General features: G+C 40.4%; 2 protein-coding genes across 5 annotated transcripts in view; both read right to left on the reverse strand.

Annotated features, from left to right (window-relative positions):
* The window catches only part of tprb (translocated promoter region b, nuclear basket protein), a 24,297-nt gene extending 8,541 nt beyond the window's left edge, over window positions 1-15,756 (reverse strand). For all 4 annotated transcript variants that reach the window (XM_068707591.1, XM_068707593.1, XM_068707592.1 and 1 more), the window contains exons 1-37: window positions 15,606-15,756; window positions 15,114-15,218; window positions 14,960-15,033; window positions 14,072-14,168; window positions 13,858-13,961; window positions 13,555-13,719; window positions 13,130-13,222; window positions 12,898-12,978; window positions 12,441-12,528; window positions 12,127-12,267; window positions 11,934-12,037; window positions 11,370-11,567; window positions 11,105-11,212; window positions 10,768-10,994; window positions 10,364-10,527; window positions 10,018-10,160; window positions 9,161-9,309; window positions 8,903-9,065; window positions 8,621-8,755; window positions 8,393-8,533; window positions 8,049-8,217; window positions 7,273-7,439; window positions 6,715-6,867; window positions 6,461-6,577; window positions 5,484-5,687; window positions 5,093-5,280; window positions 4,808-4,955; window positions 4,390-4,527; window positions 3,999-4,130; window positions 3,728-3,858; window positions 3,380-3,590; window positions 3,062-3,208; window positions 2,662-2,860; window positions 2,326-2,519; window positions 1,610-1,683; window positions 1,281-1,474; window positions 830-1,120 (exon numbers count right to left, since the gene is read on the reverse strand). In XM_068707591.1, coding sequence (XP_068563692.1) covers window positions 830-1,120; window positions 1,281-1,474; window positions 1,610-1,683; window positions 2,326-2,519; window positions 2,662-2,860; window positions 3,062-3,208; window positions 3,380-3,590; window positions 3,728-3,858; window positions 3,999-4,130; window positions 4,390-4,527; window positions 4,808-4,955; window positions 5,093-5,280; window positions 5,484-5,687; window positions 6,461-6,577; window positions 6,715-6,867; window positions 7,273-7,439; window positions 8,049-8,217; window positions 8,393-8,533; window positions 8,621-8,755; window positions 8,903-9,065; window positions 9,161-9,309; window positions 10,018-10,160; window positions 10,364-10,527; window positions 10,768-10,994; window positions 11,105-11,212; window positions 11,370-11,567; window positions 11,934-12,037; window positions 12,127-12,267; window positions 12,441-12,528; window positions 12,898-12,978; window positions 13,130-13,222; window positions 13,555-13,719; window positions 13,858-13,961; window positions 14,072-14,168; window positions 14,960-15,033; window positions 15,114-15,218; window positions 15,606-15,756 — 5,488 coding nt within the window. The remainder of the gene's footprint in view (window positions 1-829; window positions 1,121-1,280; window positions 1,475-1,609; window positions 1,684-2,325; window positions 2,520-2,661; window positions 2,861-3,061; window positions 3,209-3,379; window positions 3,591-3,727; window positions 3,859-3,998; window positions 4,131-4,389; window positions 4,528-4,807; window positions 4,956-5,092; window positions 5,281-5,483; window positions 5,688-6,460; window positions 6,578-6,714; window positions 6,868-7,272; window positions 7,440-8,048; window positions 8,218-8,392; window positions 8,534-8,620; window positions 8,756-8,902; window positions 9,066-9,160; window positions 9,310-10,017; window positions 10,161-10,363; window positions 10,528-10,767; window positions 10,995-11,104; window positions 11,213-11,369; window positions 11,568-11,933; window positions 12,038-12,126; window positions 12,268-12,440; window positions 12,529-12,897; window positions 12,979-13,129; window positions 13,223-13,554; window positions 13,720-13,857; window positions 13,962-14,071; window positions 14,169-14,959; window positions 15,034-15,113; window positions 15,219-15,605) is intronic.
* A 4,918-nt stretch (window positions 15,757-20,674) lies between these two features.
* On the reverse strand, window positions 20,675-24,949 carry pdcb (phosducin b). The gene is made up of 4 exons (XM_068707598.1): window positions 24,901-24,949; window positions 23,741-23,803; window positions 22,993-23,141; window positions 20,675-22,030 (listed from the first exon to the last, which is right to left on the reverse strand). Exons 2-4 carry the CDS (start codon window positions 23,784-23,786, stop codon window positions 21,515-21,517), a joined length of 711 nt encoding a protein of 236 aa, XP_068563699.1. The 5' UTR covers window positions 23,787-23,803; window positions 24,901-24,949; the 3' UTR covers window positions 20,675-21,514.
* Between the last annotated feature and the right edge of the window lie 724 nt (window positions 24,950-25,673).

A 25,673-nucleotide genomic window follows, 5' to 3' on the forward strand; every position in this document is an offset into this window, starting at 1 on the left:
CACCATCTCATGCTGCAAAGAATACCTCTGAATCATTGGCTGCTATGGGCATAAAAGGAGAGAATCTCATGGTGTGGCCCCCATCTCCCCCTGACCTCAACCCTATTGAGAACCTTTGGAGCATCCTCAAGCAGAAGATCTATGAGGGTGGGAGGCAGTTCACATCAAAACAGCAACTCTGGGAGGCTATTCTGACATCCTGCAAAGAAATTCAAGCAGAAACTCTCCAAAAACTCACAAGTTCAATGGATGCAAGAATTGTGAAGGTGATTTCAAAGAAGGGGTCCTATGTTAACATGTAACTTGGCCTGTTAAGATGTTTTTGATTGAAATAGCTTTTGATTTCAGTAAATAAGACCCCCTAATGCTGCAAATTAGCATTTTTAGTTCTTTAGAATCTATAAAATGTTTTTAAACTCTGTTGTGCATAATAATTTGGAACAGTGCATCTTGAGTTTTTTATTTTTGAAAAAAATACTGTTATCATTGGGAGGTTTGTTCAATAAAATTTGAATTATACTCTAACGGTTGATGACTTGAAAATTATTCTGACTTTCATTTGCATTGACTATTTAGGAAAATCTGAGAAAAATATAATTTGGAACGCGGTGTGTGTGTCTCTCACACACACACACACTCTCACTCACTCACTCACTCACTCACTCACACACACACACACACACACACACACACACACACACACACACACACACACACACCTCTATAGTATCTCTTTAAAATATCCTGAAATACAGCATTATAATAAACAGGTATCGCTATTCCATACAAACCCACAATCATCTCAATCTTAAAAAGTTTAGTTTCGTACCAGTCCCAAACACAGAGGAGGTGGAGGACGTTGAAGGCCATTCCACCTGCGAGCTAGGTGTTGCCTCAATGACCATGGGTGGTGGCTCCTGATTGGCTGGCTCTGCATGGCTCATGCTCTGTTGTTGAGTCGGTTGGACAAATGCTGTGGCCTGTGTCTGGGTCTGCTGCACATTCAGCATAGGGCTAGCTAAAGTGGTCTGGACGTTGGGGCTGGCAGAGCGCACCGAGCCGCTGGCACTGCCGTACACAGTCACGTGCTCAACTGGTGGGCCTTCAGTAGACTGCATGGCTGTAGGGGGGTTTAAGTGAGTGGAAAACAGATTCAGCTTTTCATTAAGACTGTAGCTGCATTAATAAGCCTTTGTTAAGCCATACCTTCACTAGAATTACTTTTTACATTTATCTTCAGGGACAATACATTGAAAGCTTAAGTCTAGAGGTAAACTTACCTTCCTGGGTCTCCACCTGTGTGGTAGGCATGACGGTAGCCGTGGGTGTCGGGGTGGGTACAGTGGCTGGAGTAATCATGGGCCTGATGCTTGCTCTCGGAGTGGGTTTGTTCCCCGGATTAACAGGCTGCTTGCTTGCTGCAGCCACAGGTGTTGGTTTAATGTTGGCAGTTGGAGGCTCAGATGTGCTGGCACTGATTGAGACAAAGATCAGGACATGAATAATGAACATGTAATATAAGAAAGGCTTGAAAGTCACAGCAAGTGTACTAAAGAGGATCCCAGAACTGCAGGAAAAAGTATGATATTTTAGTGGTTGAGTATCATACCTGCCCCTGTCTGCAGCTGGGGTTGTCTTCAGACTGATCTGCCTCTGTTCTGTGCTCCTCTGCTGCTCCTGGGTCTAATAAAATAAATCAGGACAGAAAGACAAAAGTCATGATGGGAACCAAACAAGACGCCGAGTCATGACACTGTAGATTTATCAAACTAGCAACAATGTCACTCGATGTCCTTTTTTAGACATCAGGTGGTTGCCATTGTCTGATCCCATCTAATTAACTTATCAAATATCTTTGTCAAGACATTGCCCACGGAAGAGCAGTTGTTCCTTACAAGGATGTAGAAGCAACCAACTCTTCACAAATGATCTCTGGCTTAAGTAACAAAAACTGAAGAGTTTAGATCATTTTTACAGTGATGAAAAGTTGATGTCAGGTTACCAACAAAACTAACATTTACAGATTTCATTTGTAAACAATAACATTGTTGGTATGAAAGTTCCACCTCTTTTCTTGACATCTTGTTTTTAGCATATTCAGAGAACGGTAAAGGTCATGTTTTTTAGTTAACGGTTTGTTTGTTTGTCTCTTTTAGAAACCTGCAACAATAGATGACTGAAGGTATCACTTGTACTCATTTTGCGTTGTGTGAACAGTATCTACTCTGCTATTTATTGCACTGCATATTACCAATAGCAATATGTTAAACTTTGGCTGACAAAAATATAAATGTCTGGCTTGTGAAAACTTTAAAGCAGACTCACCTTACTGGGACCGGCCTCAGGTGGCTCGTCTCTCTGCTCCTGCCTCTCCTGCTGACCTCTCAGGTCTCTCAGCTCTCTCTCCTGTCGACTCAGGCGGCCCTCGTACTGAGACTTAAGAGCGCTCACTCGCACCTCCAGCTCCTCACGCTGTTGCTTCAGCTCCTCATTTTCCTTCTGTAACTGGTCTTTGGTGCCTGGACATAAATAATATAGGTCCGAGATTCAAATAAAACAAACATGCAACAGTACGTACGATACGGACAAATAGAAGAGGCATCTATAAACAAGTGCTTTATCATAGGTCTATTGGTTGCAATATTAGGGACACCCTCTCACTCGTGAGCTGGTTGATCTTCTGCTTGGCATAGACGATGGCCTTCCTGGTCTTGTCCTCTTTGTCAGTCATCTGCTGTCTCAGCGTGTCCTCCTGAGAAGCTTTATCCTGCAGCTCCTGCCTTAGCCTGGTCAGCTCTGTCTGCAGCCTGGACGACTGTTCCTGCGCATTACGCCCTTCAGTCTCACGCTCTGTAACCACCTGTCACAGGCCAGGAAGACACAATACCAATGAATGTATGTATAAAGACAAGCATATTTGGGGGAGCACTGTAGTGCCAACTATGCAAGCTATATGATCATGCAGTGTACATGAACTCCCTCCCTGATAGAAGGCTATGAACACTAGTCCAACTCTAAAATGGACCGTTCAGTAAAAGGTTTTTGTGACTTGTAGTTTCACCTTGTTGATGTTGTCCAGCTGTCCTTCCAGCTCTCTGGTCTTGGCTTCTGCTTGGCTCAGAGAGTCTCTGAGGCTCTGTAGCTCCTGAACTGAGGCTTGACGAGCCTCCTCTTCTTGGGATGGGCCTGCTGCGGCCTCGGCTACCAACTAGAGGAAACGTAGTGTGAAAAAGAATTATGCTCAAACCAGCACAAACAGAGGTGGCTTTGGGCAACTGATCAAAATGGATTGAATCAAACAATACAGCCAGACACATTTCATTCACAAAATTTGGAATTAAGACTAAAGCAGTGAGATTAAAAGCTACTGAGCTCTCACCTTATCATGTTCCAACTTGAGTTCGTCATATTGAGTCTTGTAACGACGTCCAATCTTCTTGACCTGAGTGATAGTTCGCACTTTCTCCTGGAGCTCCTGGTTCTTGGTTTCCATGTCCTTCTTCAGCACATTCCTTTCATCAGTTATCTTACTCATATTGTCACGCAAGTTCTGTATCTGGCTTTGCAGAGATGTCGTTAGATTGTTGGTCCTATAGACAGAAATTAAAAGATTGTAAAAAAAATGAATGCTAAAATCGGCAGAAAATGAACTGGTAGGGTTCAATACAGGAGAAAATGTTAATATTCTGGTGAATAAAATTAAAAAGTAACATTTATAATGCCTCACCTGACCACCTCGGCTTTAAGTCTGGTGCTCTCCTCAGTGAGCTGCAGAATACGTTTGAGATGGGCCTCCTTCTCAGAGTGCAGACGCTTGTACTCTTCCGGGTCTGAATCCTTTTGCTGGCTCACCAAATGCTACGAGAATGTGAGAAAAAGTTGTGCGTTAGTGGTGTGAAATGATAAAACACTCGGAATAAATAGGCATCACAAGACAATCTGCTTTTCTGATGGCAGATGCATTACTCCCCGTCTTACAAGCAGCATTATTCACTGACCTGAGTCCGAGCTTTCCAGCGGTTGATCTCCGCTTCGAGTATCTTCTTCTCCGCCTGCAGCATGCCGCTCTTCTCACTCAGCTCAGAGTTGGCCTGCTGCATTGGCATGATGTCTGACTCTAGCTTTTGTACCTGAAATACACATTTTTTTATGATTATGAGCTGAAAACTCCTGGATTTGGAAGTTTACTCAGAAATACTTTTTAAAAATGTAACACCAGGATAATGTAGTGCATTTTGGAGTAAAGCGATTGAAAGTGTACAAAAACCCAAGTGTATCATTTTACTTAATTTGTCAAAATAAAGTTTATTATTAGATTATAGCACATCAATGGAGGGTCCATTAAATTCAACAAAACCACTCCATTTTTCAATAAACTGCAACCTATACCTTAGCTTGGGTTTGGTGCAGTTCTTGCTCCATTTTGTCCTTCTCCTCTCGCAGCATCTTGTTGGTCTCCATCAGGATGCTCATTGTTTCAGTCTTCTTCATCAGTTCATCATGCTGAGCCAGGGTCTTTGCCGTCACCTGAGTAAGATTAGCATTGGGCTTTTAGTCACATGTGGCATCTCTAGGTTTGATTCCTAGTGGCCAGGTTAGACTCATGACTCATGTATTTCATAAAGTAAACAGTTCTTGATCGCACTTTGAGGAAAGCGAGCAAAGAGAGGATTTCTTTACACAGATCAACAAAATGTCCAGGAAAAGAAATTCTCAATCTTCCAACTCAATTGAATGATAAAGAAAATCCACAGATAAGATTTGTCAGTGGACAGGAGAAAAATAAATGTTTTGGCCAAAAACACACCTGCATCCTCTCCTTTGCGGCACTCAAGCTGTCCTGCAACTCCTTCAACTCTCGTTCCAAATGCTCCACCCTCAGACGGTAACGCAAACTCTCCCCTTGAGCAACTTCAAAACGAGACTCTGAAATCTCCTTCTCTCGACGCACAAACCTTTGACAGAAAACAAACAAGGGTATCAAAGATAGTGGAGAACGTGGAAGGACAGGAACAAGAACACCGGTGAGCAGCATAATTGCATGGCTTCTTAACAGATAATCCTTTCATGATTTGGCATAAACATGCTTTACCTCAGAATCTCAAGGACCTGGTCCTGAGATTTGCCCTCCTCAGTTAGGGAGATGTTCATTGGACTCTCATTGGCAGCACGTTGCAACTTGTCAGCCATCTTGCTGCTCATTGTCTGGATCTGCTCGTGCAGAAGGGTGTTCTGCCTCTGCAACTCCTCATAGCGGGTCTCCATCTTTGACATCTCCTCCTATATTGTGCGCAAAGATATTACGATTGAAAGCGTGATTGCTAATTCATTTTAAATATCGTAAGTCGTTGGACAAATCCATAAAACCAATACATTGAAATCAAATGGCCCTGAAATAAATGTTTTTGTTGGGCTCTTGTCTCCAACTGAAATGTATTAAATCTAATCCTGTCAAGTCATGACCTGTACTTCTATCAAATCACCTTGATGATTTTTTCCTGCTCCTCCCAGGAGACCCTGGCCTCCAGTAGCTCTGCGCCAACTCTCTGGGCTCTCTCATCCAGCTGGTGTCGGAGCTGGACAGCCTGCACGGCCTGAGCCTTCGCAGCTTGCAGGGCCTCCACATCTGCTGCATGCAGAATCATCTCCCGCTCATACTTGTCTTGCGCTTCAGCTGCCAGCTTAGCCTAGGAAACGGGAAAGAAGATTTGACACAATTCATTGCATGTTTAAGTAATATCATGTAAGTGCAGTGGCACTACCATATTAATTACTGGAGCTGCAATAATTAATTGGAATAAGTTTATCATACATAGTGGGTGGTCGTGAAACATGCTAGTTGGAAAACCTGACAAATACATTTCAATCAAGTCTTTTTACTGTCAGATCCATCATGACGTCTAGTTGACAGTTATTCTAGATGTCTAAGAAATATAGAAATGGCAGGTTTTTACTTGATGTTCCAACATGCTTTGTGATCACTCAGAGGTATGCAGAGAAGGGAGACTTATATTTGTTTGACATGATATAACAAGACGTAAAGTAATGAACCTCCGCTCTTGATAAAACAGTAAAATGTGCACATGAAGAAATGTGGAGGCTTTTGCAAGTTTCAAACGGAGTTGTTTCTAACTTCACTTGTGACAAGCAAAACATGTGAACTTGGCTTTGGTCTTGAGGAGTTGTAGCATTAATCCACCGACAAACTGTACACACTGCACTGCAATGTTCAGCTACACAGTTGCTGCCGACTTCATACGTATTCTCTCTCTCTCTCGCTCTCTCTGACACTCGCTCGCTTTACGCTAGGTTGCAATATACTGGCGCAAACTCTGACAGATTATGCCAGACAGACACAGCTGACTACCTTGCAGTTAATGATAAGTTAACAAGGGTCATCTATCAAAAGAGAAACAATTGGCATCCCTAATTCCTCTACATTAAATTCTAAGCTTCTTACCTGCTCCTGGTTGTCTTGTAGAGCTTGCTGCTGCTGGGCTTCAGCGACTGCCACTCGCTGTAGCACCGCCTGGTGATCTGCCTGAGCACTGCTGAGACTTCTTCTCAGACTGTTCATCTAACAGACACAAAAACAAAAAGAGAGTTTTCTTTACATGTATAAAACTGAACAGCAATATGATACTCTGAAGATCGAATGTGGTGAGGGGAAAAACTGGCAGTGAACTGCTAATTCTTAAAGAAAATGTAATATACCTGTTCCTCTAGTGAGGCCAGGGCTCTCTTCTTCTGCTCTTCTGAATTGTGTTTATCTTTCTCTGCTTCCAGAAGCTTTTCCTCCAGCCTGCGGTGCTGCCTCTCAGCCTCCTTCATACGAGCTTCAATGGATGAGCGTGCCTGCTCTGTTACCTGGTCATTAGATATTTGCAAATATAAAAGATTTTATAAAACCATAATCTACACCAAAATGTAAAAAAAAAGGGTTCCCAATGTCTGTTTGGCATGTTTTAAATCAAAAATACAAATGTGTGGATATTTAACAAAAACAATTGTAATTTGTTTCATTGGCAAGAAGGGTGCAAACAACTTTTGTCAAACTCAGGGTGGTTTAATGTTAAAGGTGCATAGGAAAAATGTAACCATGCAATACAAAGTAATGTCAATGAATTCCAGCACATGTAAGCACTTAGTTTATTGAAAATGTAGCTTTTTTTTTTTTTTTTTTTTTTTAAATACTTTTTTTTTGTGGTTGTGGTCAATGGTTTTATGAGAGGCGGAACACTGACAGGCAGCTAGTTTGGATTTGTTTTGCACCTGTTTCTCTTTGTCCAGGGACTCCTCCAAGCTCTGGGCCATGGCTCTGTACTGCTCCATACTGGAGGTGGCTACCCTGAGGCTCTCTGCCAGCTCCTCAGCCCGGGACTCAGCCAGCCGCAGGCGGCCCTGTAAGTCCTCTCTGTCTTGATCGGACCCCGGCAGGCCTAAAAGCAGGAAGAATCAGTGACAGAAAGCAGAGATGAAATTTGAAAACAGTACAATTAGTATGCGCTTTTAAGAAGGGTGGGTGGTTTTGGACTAATTACATTGTTAGGAGTCTGTGCTTAAAACCCCAAAAACATTTGAGTGTGGCTCAGACATTTCATAATGTCTTAAAAAAGTGTCTCTTTTCTTGCCTCCCATCTCATAAACTGTTACTACAACATGAGCTAGTGAGACTACAACTTCCTAGCATATTATTTGTGCTAAATAGGTCAAGTGTAAAACTGGGTCAGTCGATTACAAAAATCGACAGAACGTGTCAAGTTTGGGAAATCACTTTTGTCTTATTACATCTCTTATTAACTTCCAAAAAAATGCAAACTAGCATGTTAATGGTGATTGTAGTGCACCATCATTACATAGATTGAGACTTTACGAGAAGCCATAAACAATTTGACTTCCAATGACGTCAACCTAGGAATGGTTTGCTTAAATTTTTGTGGTCATGGGATTTGATGACCAGTGGAAATGCTATACATATATATGTGTACATGTTTATTGTTATGTTGTATGACATAGGTCTATCTGCCTGTAAGTATGTTTATGCCAACCTCTGATATTGGGCGTGGTGGGGGAGCTCAGGGTGTGACGTGAGTCGTCGCTGCCTAACTGCAGCCTGACGTTGTTGAGCTCCAGCTCGGCAACATTCAGCAGCTCCTTGGTCCTCTGGTGTATTGGTACCTGTTGCTCCAGCTGCCTCTTTGCCTCCATCAACTGAATCTGTGACGTTGAGAAGTAAGCAAACTGTTGAATTCTGTTATTTCTGGGTTTGAATGCATTCCTTTCATTTGGGGGTTAAGTTTAAACAGTACAGATTTATCTGTATACCACAACACCTTTGAACATAACTAAGTCAGAAATGAACAGATGGGTAACCATTCAATGTTATGCTTACTTCCTGGTTTCTGCTGAGCAGGTGGCGCTGTTCCACCTCGTGCTCCAGCCTCTTCTGCAGCTGGGAGATCTCTCGTTCCTGCTTCTCCAACTGGCCATTTAGACGCTGATGTGTCTCAGTCTCTGAACGCTCAAGAGTGGCCTAAAAGAACACAGCAGTTATAATTTTAAACTATGTTTGTGTGTCTGTGTGATCTAATGAGTGACAAATGTCCTATTTCCAGATTACCTGAATAGCCTGGAGGTTGGTCAGCAGCAGGCTCTGGCTCTGTTGTTGGCTCAGGATCGACTCTCTCTCCTGATTCAGCTGGGACTCCACAAGCTTCAGCAGGTCTCTCTCCTTACGTAGGCTCTCAGCATGGCCCTAAGTGGAAATAAGTCTAGATGGCTCAACAATTCCTCACAAATCCGATTCAAGCCCCACTGCAATTCCTCCATCACGGTGATGATAAAATGCAAAGAAACAAACATCAATAGGAAAAATTTAAAGTTTGCTGGAACAAAGACAAACCTCAGCCATGGTGAGTTTCTCTTTGGCAGCTCTCAGATCCTCATTCAAAGTGTGGATGGTCTGCTCATGCTTCTGTGTGGCAGCGGCCATCTTCTGTCCTTTCTCTCTGAGGGAAGCAATCTCCTTCCTGTAGCGCTCAACATTGTCCTGAAGCATCTCATACCTGATATTGTTGAGACATTCTTTTTAGTGACCCATTTTTTTTAAAACACATTAAGTGTTGAGTAACCCAGAAGAAGCTTTTTCAAACTAACTTACCTCTTAGAGGCAAACTCTAGTTGGGTCGATATCTTAGCATTCTGGGAGTGAAGGTCTGAGAGCTGCTCCTGGAGCTTCTCGTTCTGCTCCGTCATGGCCTTGTTGCACTCCATTCGCTCCTTCTTATAGGCGGAAAACACCTCCTGCAACTGCAACCAGACATTTTCATTTAGTGTCAACACAGTTTAGTTATTGTTGTCTGAGAAATACTATTTTCATGAGGGGCAACAAACAGGTTACACCGGCCTTTGACCGATTCATACGAGACTGCTGTCAGAGGTTAATCACTGGTCTTCAGTGAAAACTAGATCTGCAACTATAGATTATAAACATTATTACTGAACCACTGAATTCTATTTTCTGATGACATGTCAAAAGAAGAACCAAATAAACCTAATTTCTTTTCAATTTAGTTTCTTTCTTGTTTGCCCACTTGGCACTGTTGAGCTTTTTCTTCATTTCACTCAAATTCATTCTCTAGCATCATTAGCATAAAAAGGTTAGAATATTTGGGGCACATAATTTAAGTAAATGCTGATCTGTCAATATAACCACATTGCCATCTAGTGGCAGACATGGGAAACAAGTGAGTGAAGTGGGTGGTTGTAGTGGGTAACAATATCCATAAATACTGTTCCACAGATAGCATTGTTATGCTCAGTAATGAACAGAAAACTGGACAGCTGCAGACATGAGAGTGCTTTACAGTAAACTCACCATCATGCCTGTAACTAAAAGTGAGCCATTCCCATGGAACTCGTGTTGGGCACTGCTTGACATGAACCACATGGTGTACAGACTGTTGCTTGGCCAATATTGATACACTTGCAGATGTCTTATTTCTGATGTTTCCTCACCTGTTGCAAAGCCGCCTTGGCCTCCAAGGCTTCGGCAGACTCTGCTGCCATGGAGACAAGTGCAGTGGGCGTTCCTGTGGTAGGAATGGCTGCAGGTGAGCGTCGGGGGGTGGAGGTTAGGGCAAACTCCTCGGGTGGTGTACCTAAAAGGAAAAACACTCAGAAGTTCAGCCAAATAATAATAAAAAAAAGAAATCCCCACAACACTGCATCAAGCCGTTACCATCTGACTGAAACTGCTACTTTAAATTAGCCTGATGCTGTAATTGAAGCAGTTAAATGTGCACGTACAGGACGACTGTCTAGCATCAACAGATTATAACTTGGTTTATCTCTTGGCTGTTACCCTGCTGAGGAAAGCTGACTCCTGTTGCCTGAGCCAGCAACATACGGTAGATGTCCCTCTGCCTCACGATGGACTCCGTCATCTTGACCTGCTGGCCGCGCTGCTCCTTCAGGGACTCTAGCTCAAGCTGGGCTTTGTCGAAACTCTGCTCCAGTTCACCACGCCTGTAAAAGATCATCTTTCTTAGCCCTAGCCCAGTTTGGTTTCTTGTGATAATAGATTTATTATTCTAAAACATATATTTTGGTGTTTTTATGCTTGGCACTCGTGTTCTTCAGCATTCCTTATCAGCATGTTAAGACCAATCACAGATTTTTGTTAGACGTCACAAACAGTTACCCGACTTACAGTTGTGTTTGTTTACTGCAAAAAACAAAAATAAGTCAGCACACATTTCAACGTACTTATTGCCAGTGGCCTCAAACTCCTCTTTCTCCTGGGCATCACTGAGCTCCCTGAGGGCAACCAGAAGACGCTGGTTCTGCTTCTGTAGCTCCTCTACACCACGGAAGGTCACCAAGTGTTGGCTGATCACCTCTGATGTGCTGCCGACGTCAGCTGAGCTCACCTCCTCCTCATGAATCACATGGTTTCCACGAGCCTCTTCCAGCTCGATCAGCAGCACACACACCTGGCAGAAAAGACCAAGGATGACATAGGAAATAAGAACATGGTGAAATTGGATGATATAAATCGTTTGAAAATAACCAGGATTATCCTTTTAGCTGGATGAGCACCCACCTGTTGAGCCATGTCTCCCAGCTGCAGGTCACACCTCTGGTTGTCCCTTTCCAGAACAGTGGAGCGCTTGTTAGCTTCATCAGCTTCCTTCTGCAGACGGTGCACCTCCTGAAGTAAAAGTACATGAAAAACATCAACATTTATGTGCATTTATTCATTGTGCGTACCATAAAACACATGTAAAGGCAACACAAACAAATTCAATGTAATCTAATGGAAAATCCCATTCCACTGAACATACATACAACTTGTCAGTATTACTCACCTTAACAGCCTGCTCCAGCTTGGCAGAAAGACTGGCCATTGACTTCTGCATGCGCTCGTGTTCGTCCCTCTGCCGTTTGAGGATCGGGGCTTTTGCCTTCACTTCCTGCACGATGTCATCCAGGTACTTGTTGACTCGCTTATTCTCCAATCGCTCCAACTGCAGCTGCTCCTGGCTCTCCACATATGCGGTGTACAACTGAAAATGCATAAGACAGTTAAAATGGGGAAATTAGCGGAGAAGATTTCTGTGCTCATTGTTGGTTAAAAACAGTTTTATGAGCAGGTGGCAAGAAAATACAAAAAAACGGTCCCATAATGGTGCACTCGAAATACAGTTGGCCAACACTGAGATGTTTCCAAATTAACACAAAGCATAAGCTTACCTTAATATGGTCTATAATACTGCAGAACATCAAGTACTATTGGAAATCCACTGTGGCAGTCTATTGTGCCTCATCATCACTAAAACTAATTTCCACAAGGCATTTCCTCAGATCAATTTCCGAATTACCATGAGGTTTATAATAGACTAATTCTAGTGTTCAAATTGAGTTGCAAATACCTCTGTCAGCTTCATGCCGGGCCTTATCTTGGATACAGCTGCTGCTGTTGGAGACATTGTTGTCATTTGCTCTTCTGTGATCACAGATGCTGTACCAATCGGACCTGTAAATTCAGATCGTAGAGAGATCACAGGTCATTTATATAAAAATCCCTAGCAGGCTTAATATTGTACCAGAATCAACCCAACAGACCTCTAAGTTTAGAACTTGATAGCAGCTCATTGGCATTGTCCAACTCTTTCTCAAGACCCTGGATCCTCTCCTTTAGCTCGGCCACACTCTTGTCTGTGGCACCATTCATCTCCTGCAACTTCTCTTCAAGGGCCTTGTTGGCTGTGGCGTAAAGAGTAAACAGAGTAAATGTCAGGAAATACCAACAGGAGACAAATTATAAGCTAAGCCACTAAACTAACAAACAAGCACATTCAGACTCTCTCCTTCTAGGAAGAAGTCAAGCACAAAATAATGAAAATGGTAGTTGTGGTCACTTTGTCACAGCCTCGCACCTTCTCCAGCATCTTTCAGCAGCTTATGCAGCTCCTCCACTGCCCGACTCAGCTCTTCACTTTTTGCCTCAGAATCTGCTGATGCTCCCTGCCACCACAACAACAACAACAACAACAACAACAACAACAACAACAACAACAACAGGGTTAGAGTTGACAAAATAATGGCAACTTAACTAGGACATACAGTGAATCATTACAGTCACTGTAAATATAAAATGCAATAATAAAAGCAAAGATGAAAGAAACATGTGGCATTGATTTTGTCTTCAAGACAATGTCACAATTCAAAATAAATAAGCCAAAACATTTGAGTTGCGCTGCCATATTCTGAAAATGTGAAACAGTGATACTCCATGGAGGTAAACTAGAATAAATGAATCACTGGGATTAAATTCTTTGGTGGTACGCAGTAGAGCACCCCAATCAGCTTGTCGCCTGTCATACATATACAAACCTTGTATAGATTGGAAAGCTTAATGTTGGCATTCAGCTCGTTTCTGAACTTTTCCTCCATGGTGGCTTGTTGTTCCCTGGCCTAGAATGAGCAAAGACGCGGTCACACACTTCAATGAGTAAACGTCACACTGAGTGCTACAATACTAATCACTTTGTTGGAGAATATAAACATAGTATAATAAGACCACAAAAAGACTTGGGATAGGCTGTAAGAAATACCACAAACATACTTCTTTCAGTTTGCTGATCATGTCCTCATTCTGTTTCTGAAGGTGCTCATTTGAAGTCTTCAAACTGGTCACTTGCTCTTGGAGTCTGTTCAACTTAAAGTCACAAAAAGAGATAACGGTAATCATTCATAACAGAAGAAAGTGCTTTAATGAACTCAATACAAAAAGAAACTGCTTAAAGTCATAGTATGAGGAGATGGTGACTGTTTACAAAGTATCCACAATGTATCTGTTTACCGCAGGTACACAACTATTGGTCTATGGTTGGTGTATCACACCAAGCTCTACATTTAATGTGATGTAAATTGACAAATTAAAATATTGACATGCTATCCTTATTGTATGTGTTGCTACTGCCATCATAGCATATTTCTCCATGTCATTTAGCTTTATAAACACTTTTATGTAAATAAAAAGAGGCATACCTCATCTTCCTTGTTCTCCAGGTTGCATTTCAGTTCCAGTATCTCGTTTCCCTTCTGTCGGGACAGGGACAGCAGTTCCTCACTCTTAGCCTTCAATTCCTCGTTCAGCCAAGACGTCTGGCCATTCAACAGCTCCTTCTCTTGTATCATACGCTTCTCCTTGTACTGTAACAGCAAAACTTCATTCAGTTACTTGTTTAAGGGTAAAACAAAGGATACACTTTTGCAGTATTAGGTAATAGCTGTGTACAAAGTCACTCCCACTAAGAACAAATCTGATATCAATCCTTTAATATCGCTCACTTTAATGTTGACTTCAGCCGATTCAAGTTCATCCAACTTCATCTGCAGGGCCATCTTAGAGGTGTTAACCTCCACCAACTTGTCATTGAGTTGCCTAAAGTCATCTGGGGAAGCAACAGAAATAACAATTGTCATGTCCAAATGATGGTTAGCATGTACTAATAGAAATAAAAAGTTCTGACAAATGTCTCCAGACTAATCCATCTTTCCATACCATTTAAATGCTCCACTTCCAAGGATCTCCTCTCCAGTGTTCGCACAAGTTCTCGCTTTTCTGCCTCCAGTTCCTCTTTGGCCTTTGACAGCAAACTCTTAAAAACGGAAGCATTATTTTTAACAATTAAATGCAACTTTCTGACCATATCTGGACTTTTGGTGACATCAATATAACCCTTTAAACCATCTAGTTAATTCAAAAATGTGGTCCACTCTCCAACTCATGAACATATTTGGTTATTTTGCATTTTCCAAAATATTGTCCTCTGCATGTACACCCATAAGCAATTCAAACACGGCAACGAAATATACCTCTTGAAAACCAATGACATGTTGCTTATCATGCTTTACTTTCCCAAAAAGCCAACAATACATAAGGGCGACTGTAGCTCAGTAGAGGAGTGGGTCGTCCTTCAATCAGAAGATCATATTGATGTTTCCTTGGGCAAGACACTTAACCCCAAATTGCTCCCATAGGCTGTGTCTGCGGTGTGTGAATGTTAGATAGTCCTGATGGGCAGGTGGCACCTTTCATGGTAGTTCCTGCCATCAGTGTATGAATGGGTGTGAATGGCATGTAGTGTAAAAAGTGCTGAGTGGTTGGAAGACTAGAAAAGCAACTACAAGTCCATTTACATGGTTTCTCAACACTTTAGGGTTCAAGATTGTGTTGATAAAAACTTTTTAAAATCAATGTGTTGACAGAGGGTGCACTAAACTTAGCGGATACATTTAAGGAAACACCAACCATTGCTGTAACTTTTACAAAGGACAAGGATCACTACATTTTACATAGGTTTTGTTAACTGTTACAAAATCCTAAACCGTAGACACAGAATATAACCAAAGAGTAATATGACTGATTTCATAGAGTTGTCTTTCCTACCTGCTCAGATGACAGCCTCGTTTGTGCGGATTCATATTCTCCGTTCTTCTCACGCACATGTTTAAGATCCTCCTCTAAAAAAGTAAAGCAAATCATGAAGTAATGAAATCCAGGTAAAACCGTTAATATATTATTGTAGTAAGCTCACGCTTACCTTGCTTTTTAAACTCCTCTTTGAGTTTAAAATGTTCTTGAATCTGGGACAAAAAATCTTCTTGACACTGAGCAAGTTGTTTCACTTTTTCAAAGAATTGTTGTTCTGTAAGAAGAGGGTCAAACACGAAAGGTTAAAATGATCAGTTGACTGGTGTTAATATGTTATCCTGTTTATTTCTCGCTCTATGTCATCTTGTTGACATTAACGCTACCGTTAGCTCAGTAGGTAAGCTAACGCTAGCATTAGCGTCAAGTTGTGGTCACAGACTGCAGTGTTAGCTAGCTTTAGCTTTCGTCCACATCCCCATAGCCACTGATAGACATGTAAAACAATTAACAATATGAGGTTGATCTGACAGTTAGCTCATAGCAAAGATATTAACGTTAAGCTACTTTGTTCCTTTGGCCGGCATGTGTGCATGATGTCGAGCAAAGCAAAACATTTAGCATTTAGCACCGATGGCAAACATAATACCAGACAATATCTTACCGCTGTCAACACGAAATTGTTCCTGTTGTGCTTTTAAACAATCGATTTCATACTGCTGATCCGAAAGGATCCTCTCGAGTTTGTTTTGAATTGTTTTTGGTAGCTTAGATATTTCAGAACCATCCAACTCTTGCAGCAGCAGTGCCGCCATTTTTCCGACCACGGTACGAGCAGGCGCAGTTTGAAATTTGAGTCCGTCATTGCTCTTGGAGCATTATGGGAGTTGTATTTCTTAGAAAATATATATTTTAAAATTCCTGCAAATAGCTGCAAAATATTATTCCTACATGCCTGCATCACAACAGAAACATATTCCCGAGGGACTTTTTTGTAAGACTCCAATGCACTTTCAATGCAATTATACAGTATTTAAATTGAAGCTAATTTCAGGACTACAGATTAACTCACGGTCCACTTACTAGCCTAGACCTTAAATATCTCAGTTTGCTGTTCACGGAGACAGCTCTGTTGTCAACCCCTGACCTAAGTATGACATTATGGGTTCACTTCCCTTCAAACTTTTATTATTTGAAAGAAAGCTAAAAGCTATTAAGTTTTAGTGAATTTAATAATTGTTGTAATAGTTTCCTAGGTGAGAAATAAACTTTCAATCAATGCATTTCTTCTACAGATAATTTCACAGCATGAAATCACTTGTATCCACTTTAAAAAAAAAAGATAACATAAAAGTTAAATAGCAATGTGGATTTGTCCTTTATGTTGACCTCTGGTGTTGACTGGTGTAATACTGAGTCAAAGATTGTCAGCAGATGGAGCCAAACGACAGCTGAGTGTGTGCAAGCCCACATGTAGTGTGTGTGGGACGTAGAAGCAGGATGTAATTCAGCAAAGGATGTTGGGATCCTGGGAAGTCCAGAGATGACCAAGCAGATTGGCCTCTGATATATTCTAGTTATGATAAAACAAGGTGAAACATAACATAATACAAAACAGCACAGAGCACAGCAGCAATACAATGTAATTAAGAAGGTCAGGATTCAGGCTGTTGATGGTTTTGATGATTTTAGAAACCATGCAGTGCCATAAGCCTTTGAAAACATAGAGGTCGTGTCTTTAAGCATTCTTGTGGGAATTTGCAGGGTTTAATGATATTAAGAAGAGTTTATGTTCAACATTACAAACATACTACACATAGAGGTTTTTTTCTAAAACGGTTCTGATATTTGTTTCGTCAAAAAGAAAAAAGGATTTGAACTATTCAGCTCAGTATGTTTTCATGTGTACAGAAACTTTATAGTTTTGGTTAGATTAATATACTTTAAGTTTCAATTACTATATCTGGGCTTTAATTGCTCCCACAGTTTCAGTTTTAGTCATTTATTAACTTTGTCCCTAGTGACATACACCAAATAGGTATTTAGACCCTGCCTGGACCTGTTTTAACAAATACCTCAGTGGTTTATTGGTTCATAACTAAGGTGATACTTCTATAAGAAAAAAAGACTGATGGCACGAACACATCAAGTGTTAAAGCAGACATTTGCTCCAGGCAGCACAACTATTTTTATTACACTCAACTGTCACGCCTGGTTACCAAGATGTAAAGTAACTTATAGCAACATTGCTGGGCAAAACCTCTTGATGTGACTCAGCCATGTTGGTTGTTGTCCGCACTTGTCCCACTAAGAGTGGAACCCAGAAGCATGGACACACACAGAAACCCGGCAATATATGGTGTTTGAGGGAGTTGAGGTGTGATTCAAGTTCCTTTCAACATTGGCAAACCAATGCAGCAGTGACCTGTCTTCTACAGTACAGTGTGACAGAAATTCAAAAGAACTTGAGATGTGTAATGATTTAGTCAGTTTTATCCATCCACCCATCACTTCCTCCATCCCTGCATTTGTCCACGTATCTATCTGTCCATTCAATTAAACTATTAGTAAAGTCAACCTAGAGTGGGAAACACCAGTAAGACCAACCCAAAGGTGGACTGTGATGTGGGGGTGGTATGTGCACTTTTCTGCAGCGGTTTCAGCTGTGTTTCCCATCCTCATACCTCTGATTCTTATCTTTTCCAACCTCCCTCATGTTATCTTTAACTGTTTGCTCACTCAACCTTTGTTTTAGTAATAGCATGCTAGCATTCTGTGTTGAATTGTACATAGCTGTTTCACTCATATGAAAAGTAGTTCACAATACTTACAAGTGTAATCAGGAGTAAATGAGTCCAAGGATAACATTTGCATCATCACTTCATCATTAAAAATAATGAGTCACAAATATCTAAACAAAGCAACTTAAAATATGTTTACATTTCTGATGGCAGCTAGTAAACACAGTTCGTGGTTATGTCATATCACCCACATCCGCTGTCCATGTTTGGTCACAGGGGCCATACGCGCCTCAATCCAGGTCTCCACTGCCGTGACATCACCTCAGTGAAATTGTTTTTATGTGGGTGAAGTAGAGCGTGGCAGCTGGGCTTTCCAAGAGTCCAAACACAAAAAATCACAAAAGTTCTCCAATTAGCGGAGCAGTATAAACAAAGGGGGAATCAAAATGTCAAATGTGGGGGTGGGATCAGGTGGTCATTGCTGGGGTAAACATTGAGGTAAACATTTGTTTGAGGGGAGGAATGAGTCAAATCATGCACTGCGGCCTGTTTCCAAGAAGCAAGTTCCCTGAGGTAACTGGGTAAAACCAAAAACACCCTCAAATCTGCAACATCCAAAAGCTGTTCTAAATTTTACTGTAATTGTGATGCAGATAACTCATTACACCTACCTCTTACAAGAGGCACATGCTTTGGCTATGTTAATGTTGTGCAGAATATTGAAGTAAAATACGCCATCTCACTTCTTAATAGTTTATTGTTTATTCTGAGTTTACACATGAGTCATCTTGTCTTGAAGTGGGGCTCCTCTCAACCTTTGGTTGGACTCTCAATGGCTTCTGCTGCACTCACTGAACCCTAAACCCTGTTGGAAGAATGCCACACATACGGTACATTTCTGCTAGCTCGGAGGCATATTACTTGGTAGAAGTAGTTGGTGTGAACATTGTGGGCCAGTGGTGGCACACATGCACTGTCATAAATAAGGTGTTTTGGCTAGTTGGCTGCCACTCTTGCATACAGGGCTGTAGTCTAGGTCAGCTGCTGTCTGGCTGACATGTTTGGGCATCTCAAGAAACCTCGCACTTCTCAGAAAGCTCCTGTGGGAGGTATCCAAAAGGTTTTGATAAATCTCAAACACGCTACTGTGAAGAAATGAGGTGTTACCAGCCAGAGGCTATGCAAGCCTAGCCAGATGTGGTACTGTGGAAACACAGACACATGTACAGTATATCCTGAGAGAATTATGTGTTAGCGTGTCACAGTTCACTAAGTGTTGCATTTTGAGTAATTAGAAATCAAGTCCTCCTTTGCAGGCAATATGTCCAACATTAATGGAAGTATACTAACATGAAACCACATAAAAGTAGACACCTTGGAATGTGCTGTGAGATGCTTTGGAAAGGCATAAAGCTTGCCACTGTGTATGTTCTCATATCAATCAATTCAACAGCGAGATTGAGATGACTGAAACCCTTTTTTGTCTTTAATCCTGTAAAAGGATTGGTCTGATCACCTCAGCATATATCTCTGCAATATGCATCACCAAGTCACACTCTTTGATGACGCATTACTTGCTGATATCTGATATCATGACATTAAACATGGTAAAGGTGAGGCTGCATCACTGCAGAGATAGTTAATTCAGTTGAAGATATAAGGAAGCAGTAATTAAACAACTAAACATTTATTGTTGAGACTAGCTGGCAAGTGAAGAGATTGTGATTGCCATCAAGTTTTAAAAATTAAATGGCTCTTTTTTGATAATATAGAAACTTACACATATACCTTCTATAAGAATTCATCATGATTTTTATGAATATAATTGTGTAATCAAGGTCTACCTTTATTACAAACCTCTGTGTCCCACGGTAGCAGTGGATATGTTTTTGTGGTTGGCAGCTACCGTACAGAGGCAACTTAATTTACTTCACGACATATCAGAGTGTGGGTTAGTATTGCAAGTCTATACTTAAAAATCTCAATTGGCTTTTATGTTGTGGTTTTGGCATGTCTGCAGCTCATTGGGGTCACAGGGGAGTCAAGACTAAGAGATGAGGGTATTTAACATGTGGCGGCTTGCTTCAACAGGAGAGATATCTTCTGCAGTGCTAATTAACTTTGCATGTGGGCATTTTGTAGGTTTCCTCCTTTGGTGCCTCTGCTTTGAAATACACTGAGGTAAGATAATATTCTTTTGAAAAGGCTTGCAAATTGTCTTAAATAAGTAGAAATGCAATTAAAGTTGTTGTTTCAGTTGTATGTTATATTGGGGGAATATTCTTAAGAAAGAGTAAGGAAGGCCCTTGAAGACAGAGGGGTTATGTAGGACTCCCTTCTGGAGTCTAGACATTATTGGTTAGCGGGGAAGAGACAGCAGTTGGATGGTGGAGCCTCATTCTTGGCTGAATCTCTATGGACAATCTTAAGATAACGGTGGTGATAGAATTGTGGTGATTAAAGAGGAGGTGAGTTTTGCAAAGCTGTCTCACATTTAAAGCAATAGTTCAGCATTTTGGGAAATAACCTTCAGTCAGTTTTATTTATTTGTTGGATATCATGAATCACAAATTTGCCACAAAGGGCTTATTCACTTTCTTACCAAGATTTAGATGAGAAGATTGATACCTCTCTCTGATTATTTGTGCGCTGAAAATAATGGTGGTTAGCTTAGCTTAGCACAGAGTCTGGAAGTGGGAAAAACCACCCTTCCTCAGCCCAAAAGTAAAATAAAATCACCTGCCTGCACCTTTAAAGCTCCCTTTGCAATGTGTTATAGCGTGTTTGCTTATTCAGTACAAAAAACACAGTGTAAAAACGCAAAGGTTATGGTTAGGCTATTTTCTTGATTTCTAACAATTGAATGAAATGCAAAATGTAACAATCTTTTATCATTTAATTCTCATTTTTATTCTTGACAACATGTATAGTAGGCTTTATTTCAACATATTCCAGAACATAATTTAAAATAGTAACCAAACCCATGGTAAAATCAAATATGACAATATATATATTAATTTTGCTGAGTCACATCACACTAAGAAAACCCAAAACTCATGGTCTCCTTTTTTGTATACTCTGATGACTTTCTTCCACTTTTACAACATAAAATACACAGACAAGGAAAAACTCCTCACTGATGATGGTAAAATACCAGAGACTCATGCATGTTTTTTCCAGACACAATATGCACAACCCACCACATTGGCTTAAGAAGCAGGTAGGTCATGTTGTACTGGACAGATGGAACATATACGCAAAGCTGTTTCAACATCCAGAGTGCTTTGGCCTCTTAAGCATTAAGAGTCCTTGACCTATTTGTCCTTTAATGTTTTTTTTCTATAAATCTTGGCAAAAACTTTGCAAAACCCTGGATTTATAAATAACTTGTGTACAGATCAACCCAAACAAATGCTACAAAAAATCTTTCATTTAATACATTTTTACATCAAGTACAACTACATACATCATTTAATATTGTCTATCATTACAAAATAAGACATTGCAATTATTTTAAAGTACAGTTAACTGGTTTTGGCTTTTGCTTGGGTGGTGGTGAGGGGAATTGTGATATATTTTCACAAAGAAAAGCCCTATGTCCTCACCTTACTGTAACCCACACTCATATTTGAGAGCACTCATATTTGGGACATCAAGGTTCCTTCACCAACTGGATGTAACATTTCTCATTTAGAAAACAATTCTCAAACACTAGTGAGCTAGTGGAGATGTTATGGTTTTTCTATTTGTCTTATGTCATATTGTCTTTCATCGTTCTCTATCCAGCCCTCCAAGACAGCTTCCTTTCTTCCTCAGCAGCCAAACCCTTTGTTTACTCTACATCATTTTCCTCTTCATCTTCCATACCAGCCAACTCTTTTTCTGGCAGCAGGCCATAGCTGTTGAGGAAGGCCTCCACATCAGTGGCAAAGAACTCCTCAGTTAGGTGCTGTGTGCAGGCCAGGAAGTTCCCTAATAGTTCTCCAGCCTTGTACACCAGCAGCGTCGGCAAAACCTCATCCGAGAACCGCTCTGCAGCACCGGATGTGACAGCATCAATCCTGCAGAACTTTACAGTGGGGTACTCAGTGGCCAGGCAATCCAAGCAGTTGTTGAGCTCCTCACAACCTTTGACCCCAATCTTGTAGATGTGCACAACCACCACTGTGCTGTAATGCTCCTTCTCAATGACTTCTAGGAAGGCCTCGCCACTGTCCAGGTCATGCACACCTTCAAACCTGGGCCCAAAGCTGAGTTTATCATGCATCTCCTGCATGCATTGTTTTCTGTATTTCTTTAAACATCCCTCATCCTCCTCCTTAAGCAGCTCATATTCTTGGACACTCATCTGAAAAAATTATATCAACACAAAAGTTAGAATTCATACTTATTTGAATCATTAAGTCCTAAAAGTTGTGAAAAACGCTCCTATGGGATATTTCAGGCACTCTTTGGGGCCCATTGCCATGGGGCCCTAAGTAGCTGCTTGGTTTTGCTTATGCATCTGGTCGGCTCTGGCTCTATGGGCTCTGTGGATATGGAAGATCGCTGGAAGATCTGGGTAATTTAACACTCGGAACACACATGCGGCTTGCGCTTTGTGCACATGGATGTCGTGCACGAAGTCTCAGCAAGTTGTTGCGGCATTTGGCTGAGCATCTCATTTCAACTCAGTTTGGGAAATAGTCTCAAAATGCAATCTATTGGTTTTGTGTGCAGGGACACAAATTTCTTTGTGTAGGTCAGAACGGTCTTGAAGACGTACATTTCAAAACGAATGTTAGGTTTAGGTAACAAAAACGCTTAGTCGAGCTGAAAATAACTACTTACAGTTAAGTAAGTTTAGGCAACAAAACAAACATTAGGTTTAGGAAAATCATCACGAATATCGAACAACACCGGTCTCTCGGTTGGAAGTCCTGTGATTGTTGGACCCATAAACGTCACTACGGTCACCAAAACTGGAGGTCTTAAAAATCTACATTTGAGTATATATCTTGCCAGCCAAATCAAATTGTTTACAAGATATTAAACCTTTGTTTCATTATAATACATTTAATACTTGACTTCTATCAGGGCTTGTAAAAAGACAATAAAGTAGCCCATGAATATGATATAGGAGTTTATAGTTAATAACTATTCCTCCTTGGCATTGAGGAGGTTGGTTTATGGCATTTTGCCCGTTATACTCATTGTCTTTTTCACTCTTCACAGAGCACTTTGTTTGTGCGTCCTCTGGTCTTTCGGAGGATACTGCAACGAACAACAAAAGCAAAGTTAAAATCCTGTGTGTGGTCTGTTTGGTTGTACCTTGCGATTAATGTGTGATCTGGTATCATCTTTTGGTCTGCCCGGGGATGACATTTGTCTCAGCAGTTCCTTCTTTGCAGCTGGCAAGTTTTCGTGGTCCATACTTTCCAACTTAAACCTCCTCCAGTCATTGATGACTCCTTTTGGACCTATAGAAAAGGCAAATAGCATTCAGTTATTAAAGGGTAGTGATGAGTGCCAACTCTGTAGCATCTTTTAAATCTTTTCTTAAAACTGTTTTATTTAGAAAGCCTTTTTTTAAATTGTGACTATGCTGTTTAAATGCTGTTTGGTTTTTACTTTTGTATGCTCCTCATTATTCAACTGTTATAATTTAAATTTCTTTATTTATTCAGTTTTACTGAATAACTTTGACCATTTGTAACTCTATTCAGAAAATGTATTTGCATAAAAATACATTTTGTATTTAATAAATATGTATTATTTAATATTAATTATTATTATTACAACTATTTAAAAAGACCATGTAAAGGCTGATAGAGGTGAGAAAAAAGAAAAACATTTTTGGTTACAAACACAATTCAGTCCTATGCATTTAGAGCCAATTGCTCTGTAATCAATGGCACTGCTTTTCTGTTTGTAATTTTTCTGAAGACTTCTTAACCAAAATGTACGTTTGCAAAGATTGACCAGACTCACTGCCAAACACACAAGAACAAAGAAATGTCACCAAGTTGTCAAAACATTAAGTTACTGTGTTATGTTTGAAAACACTGCTTTCACTCACCTGTCTGGGTTGCGGTCTCTTCCAAATCAATCATTTTGTCAGACATTTTTTCTGGTTAGCTACCTGTAAGATAAAAAAAAATAGAATCAGATTTAAATAGTTAAAGAAGGTAATTCATATGATGTGCTCATGATATGCACTATGGATGTTTGAATGAATAATTATTAAATTAGTTTTAAAGTGTTAATGGCCCGTAACTCTTACACTTGTTATCAATAAGATAACTGTATTAATTAAATTCTCAATGAAATTTGATTTGTATAGCCCAATATCACAAATCCTAAAATGAATTGTAAAGCTCTCACAATCAATACAACACACATCCTTGGATCCTTGGACCCTCGCATCGGAAAAGGAAAAATTCCCCAAATATCAATACAGATTTAAAATCTTTGCACTGCGACAGAGCTACTGGATACCAAGTGAGTCCCACACAATCTAATTAAATGAATGCAGTCTAAGAGGATTACTGATCTGCAACAGATCTCTCTCTCTTGCTTGCTTTAAGATTGAACAGATGGAACTGGCACACTCTGGGTCTCACACTGCTTTGAAATGTCGGTGGCGTCCATATGTGGAACAGTTTGTGATGTCTGCAGAGCAACTGTTTCATTGGATTAAATGACCTTCCCCAGTGTTTCAATTTCAGTCTTCCTTCCTGCGTGCAGTCAGTGCTGATCTGGGCTGATGATCTTTGTAGCCATCTTTCTAACCCCCAAATCCAAAGTAATCAATTTGAGATTTGCTAGCATGAGAAAATTAAGTCACATATAAGTGTTTCAGCTCTGTGTGTGTGAGCAAGAGATAGACAATAAACTCTTGTAAACAGCTGACTTTCAATTAGACACAGACCCATGACTAAATTCAGTACCAAAAGAAACAAACTTTTGTTGTCATTCAATGCAGAAGATTTCACTTTAAAACAAGAAATAAACAAAAAAAGAACTCTCTATACGATACCCAATGTTGTAACAAAATGTAAATGTAAATTATATACACAAAAACTCAAGATGGTCTCAAATGTATGTAAAAACATACAAACAGAATCATTTATCTCCCATTAAATCCATTGAAAATTAAACTCCCTATTTCTACATATTTCAAACACGAGTCCACTCCATTATCTTCCCAAAATAAAAGATCAGTAAAGTTTTTCTTACCAGTCACGGTTAAGTCCTCCTTTTGTGTCAGTAGTTAACCTTGCACTGGTCTACACTCGAGCACTTCACTGAGCTATCTGTTGTTGGATGGTGTGTGATTTTGTGTGCATGCGTGTGTCTTTTCCAGCCAATGAGCTTGGTCTAATGGAGATTTAGATTTTAAAAAGACCCTATAGACCAAACAGAAATAGAGCATAGATCCTAAGAGGATTTCACTTCAGGAATTAGAAGCCTCTACTAGATAAAGGCCTGACTGTACACAATAAAGAGAGAGAGAGAACGAGAGAGAGAGAGAGAAAATGAGAGAGCACAACGCTTTATTTTTTCCAAAACTTTCTTTTATATGATCTAAAAATTCACTTGATCAAGCAACCGATAACCTTGTGCACAACACTAATCAAGAGCAGTACACAAAATATAGTGTGTGACATTTCACCATTATAAACAGCACATTAGGAGTTAATCAAAACTAGTGTGCATATCCCTGAGATAAACTCTCAAATAAAGCAATATTGTCTGGAATTCAAAGTTCTTCCAGGCATAGAGTTTCGCATGAAAATGAACACATGATCGAAACCTTTGAAAGGACAAAACACTGCTAGCTATGGGTGGGAGATATCTTGTGATGCTTTATCATGTGCCTCTTGATTATATTCAACACAGAAATCACTCTGTAGTCTCTTCTCCATTATTAAACTATGATTTTTCTTTAGTGTTTTAATACACAATTGATTTTTGGGATGATAAAATAATGCATTTCCATAAGAGGTAAA

The sequence above is a fragment of the Cebidichthys violaceus genome, unplaced genomic scaffold, assembly GCF_023349555.1.
Source record: "Cebidichthys violaceus isolate CVI_PGR_0920_01 unplaced genomic scaffold, fCebVio1.0.p SCAF_13, whole genome shotgun sequence".
NCBI lineage: Eukaryota > Metazoa > Chordata > Actinopteri > Perciformes > Stichaeidae > Cebidichthys > Cebidichthys violaceus.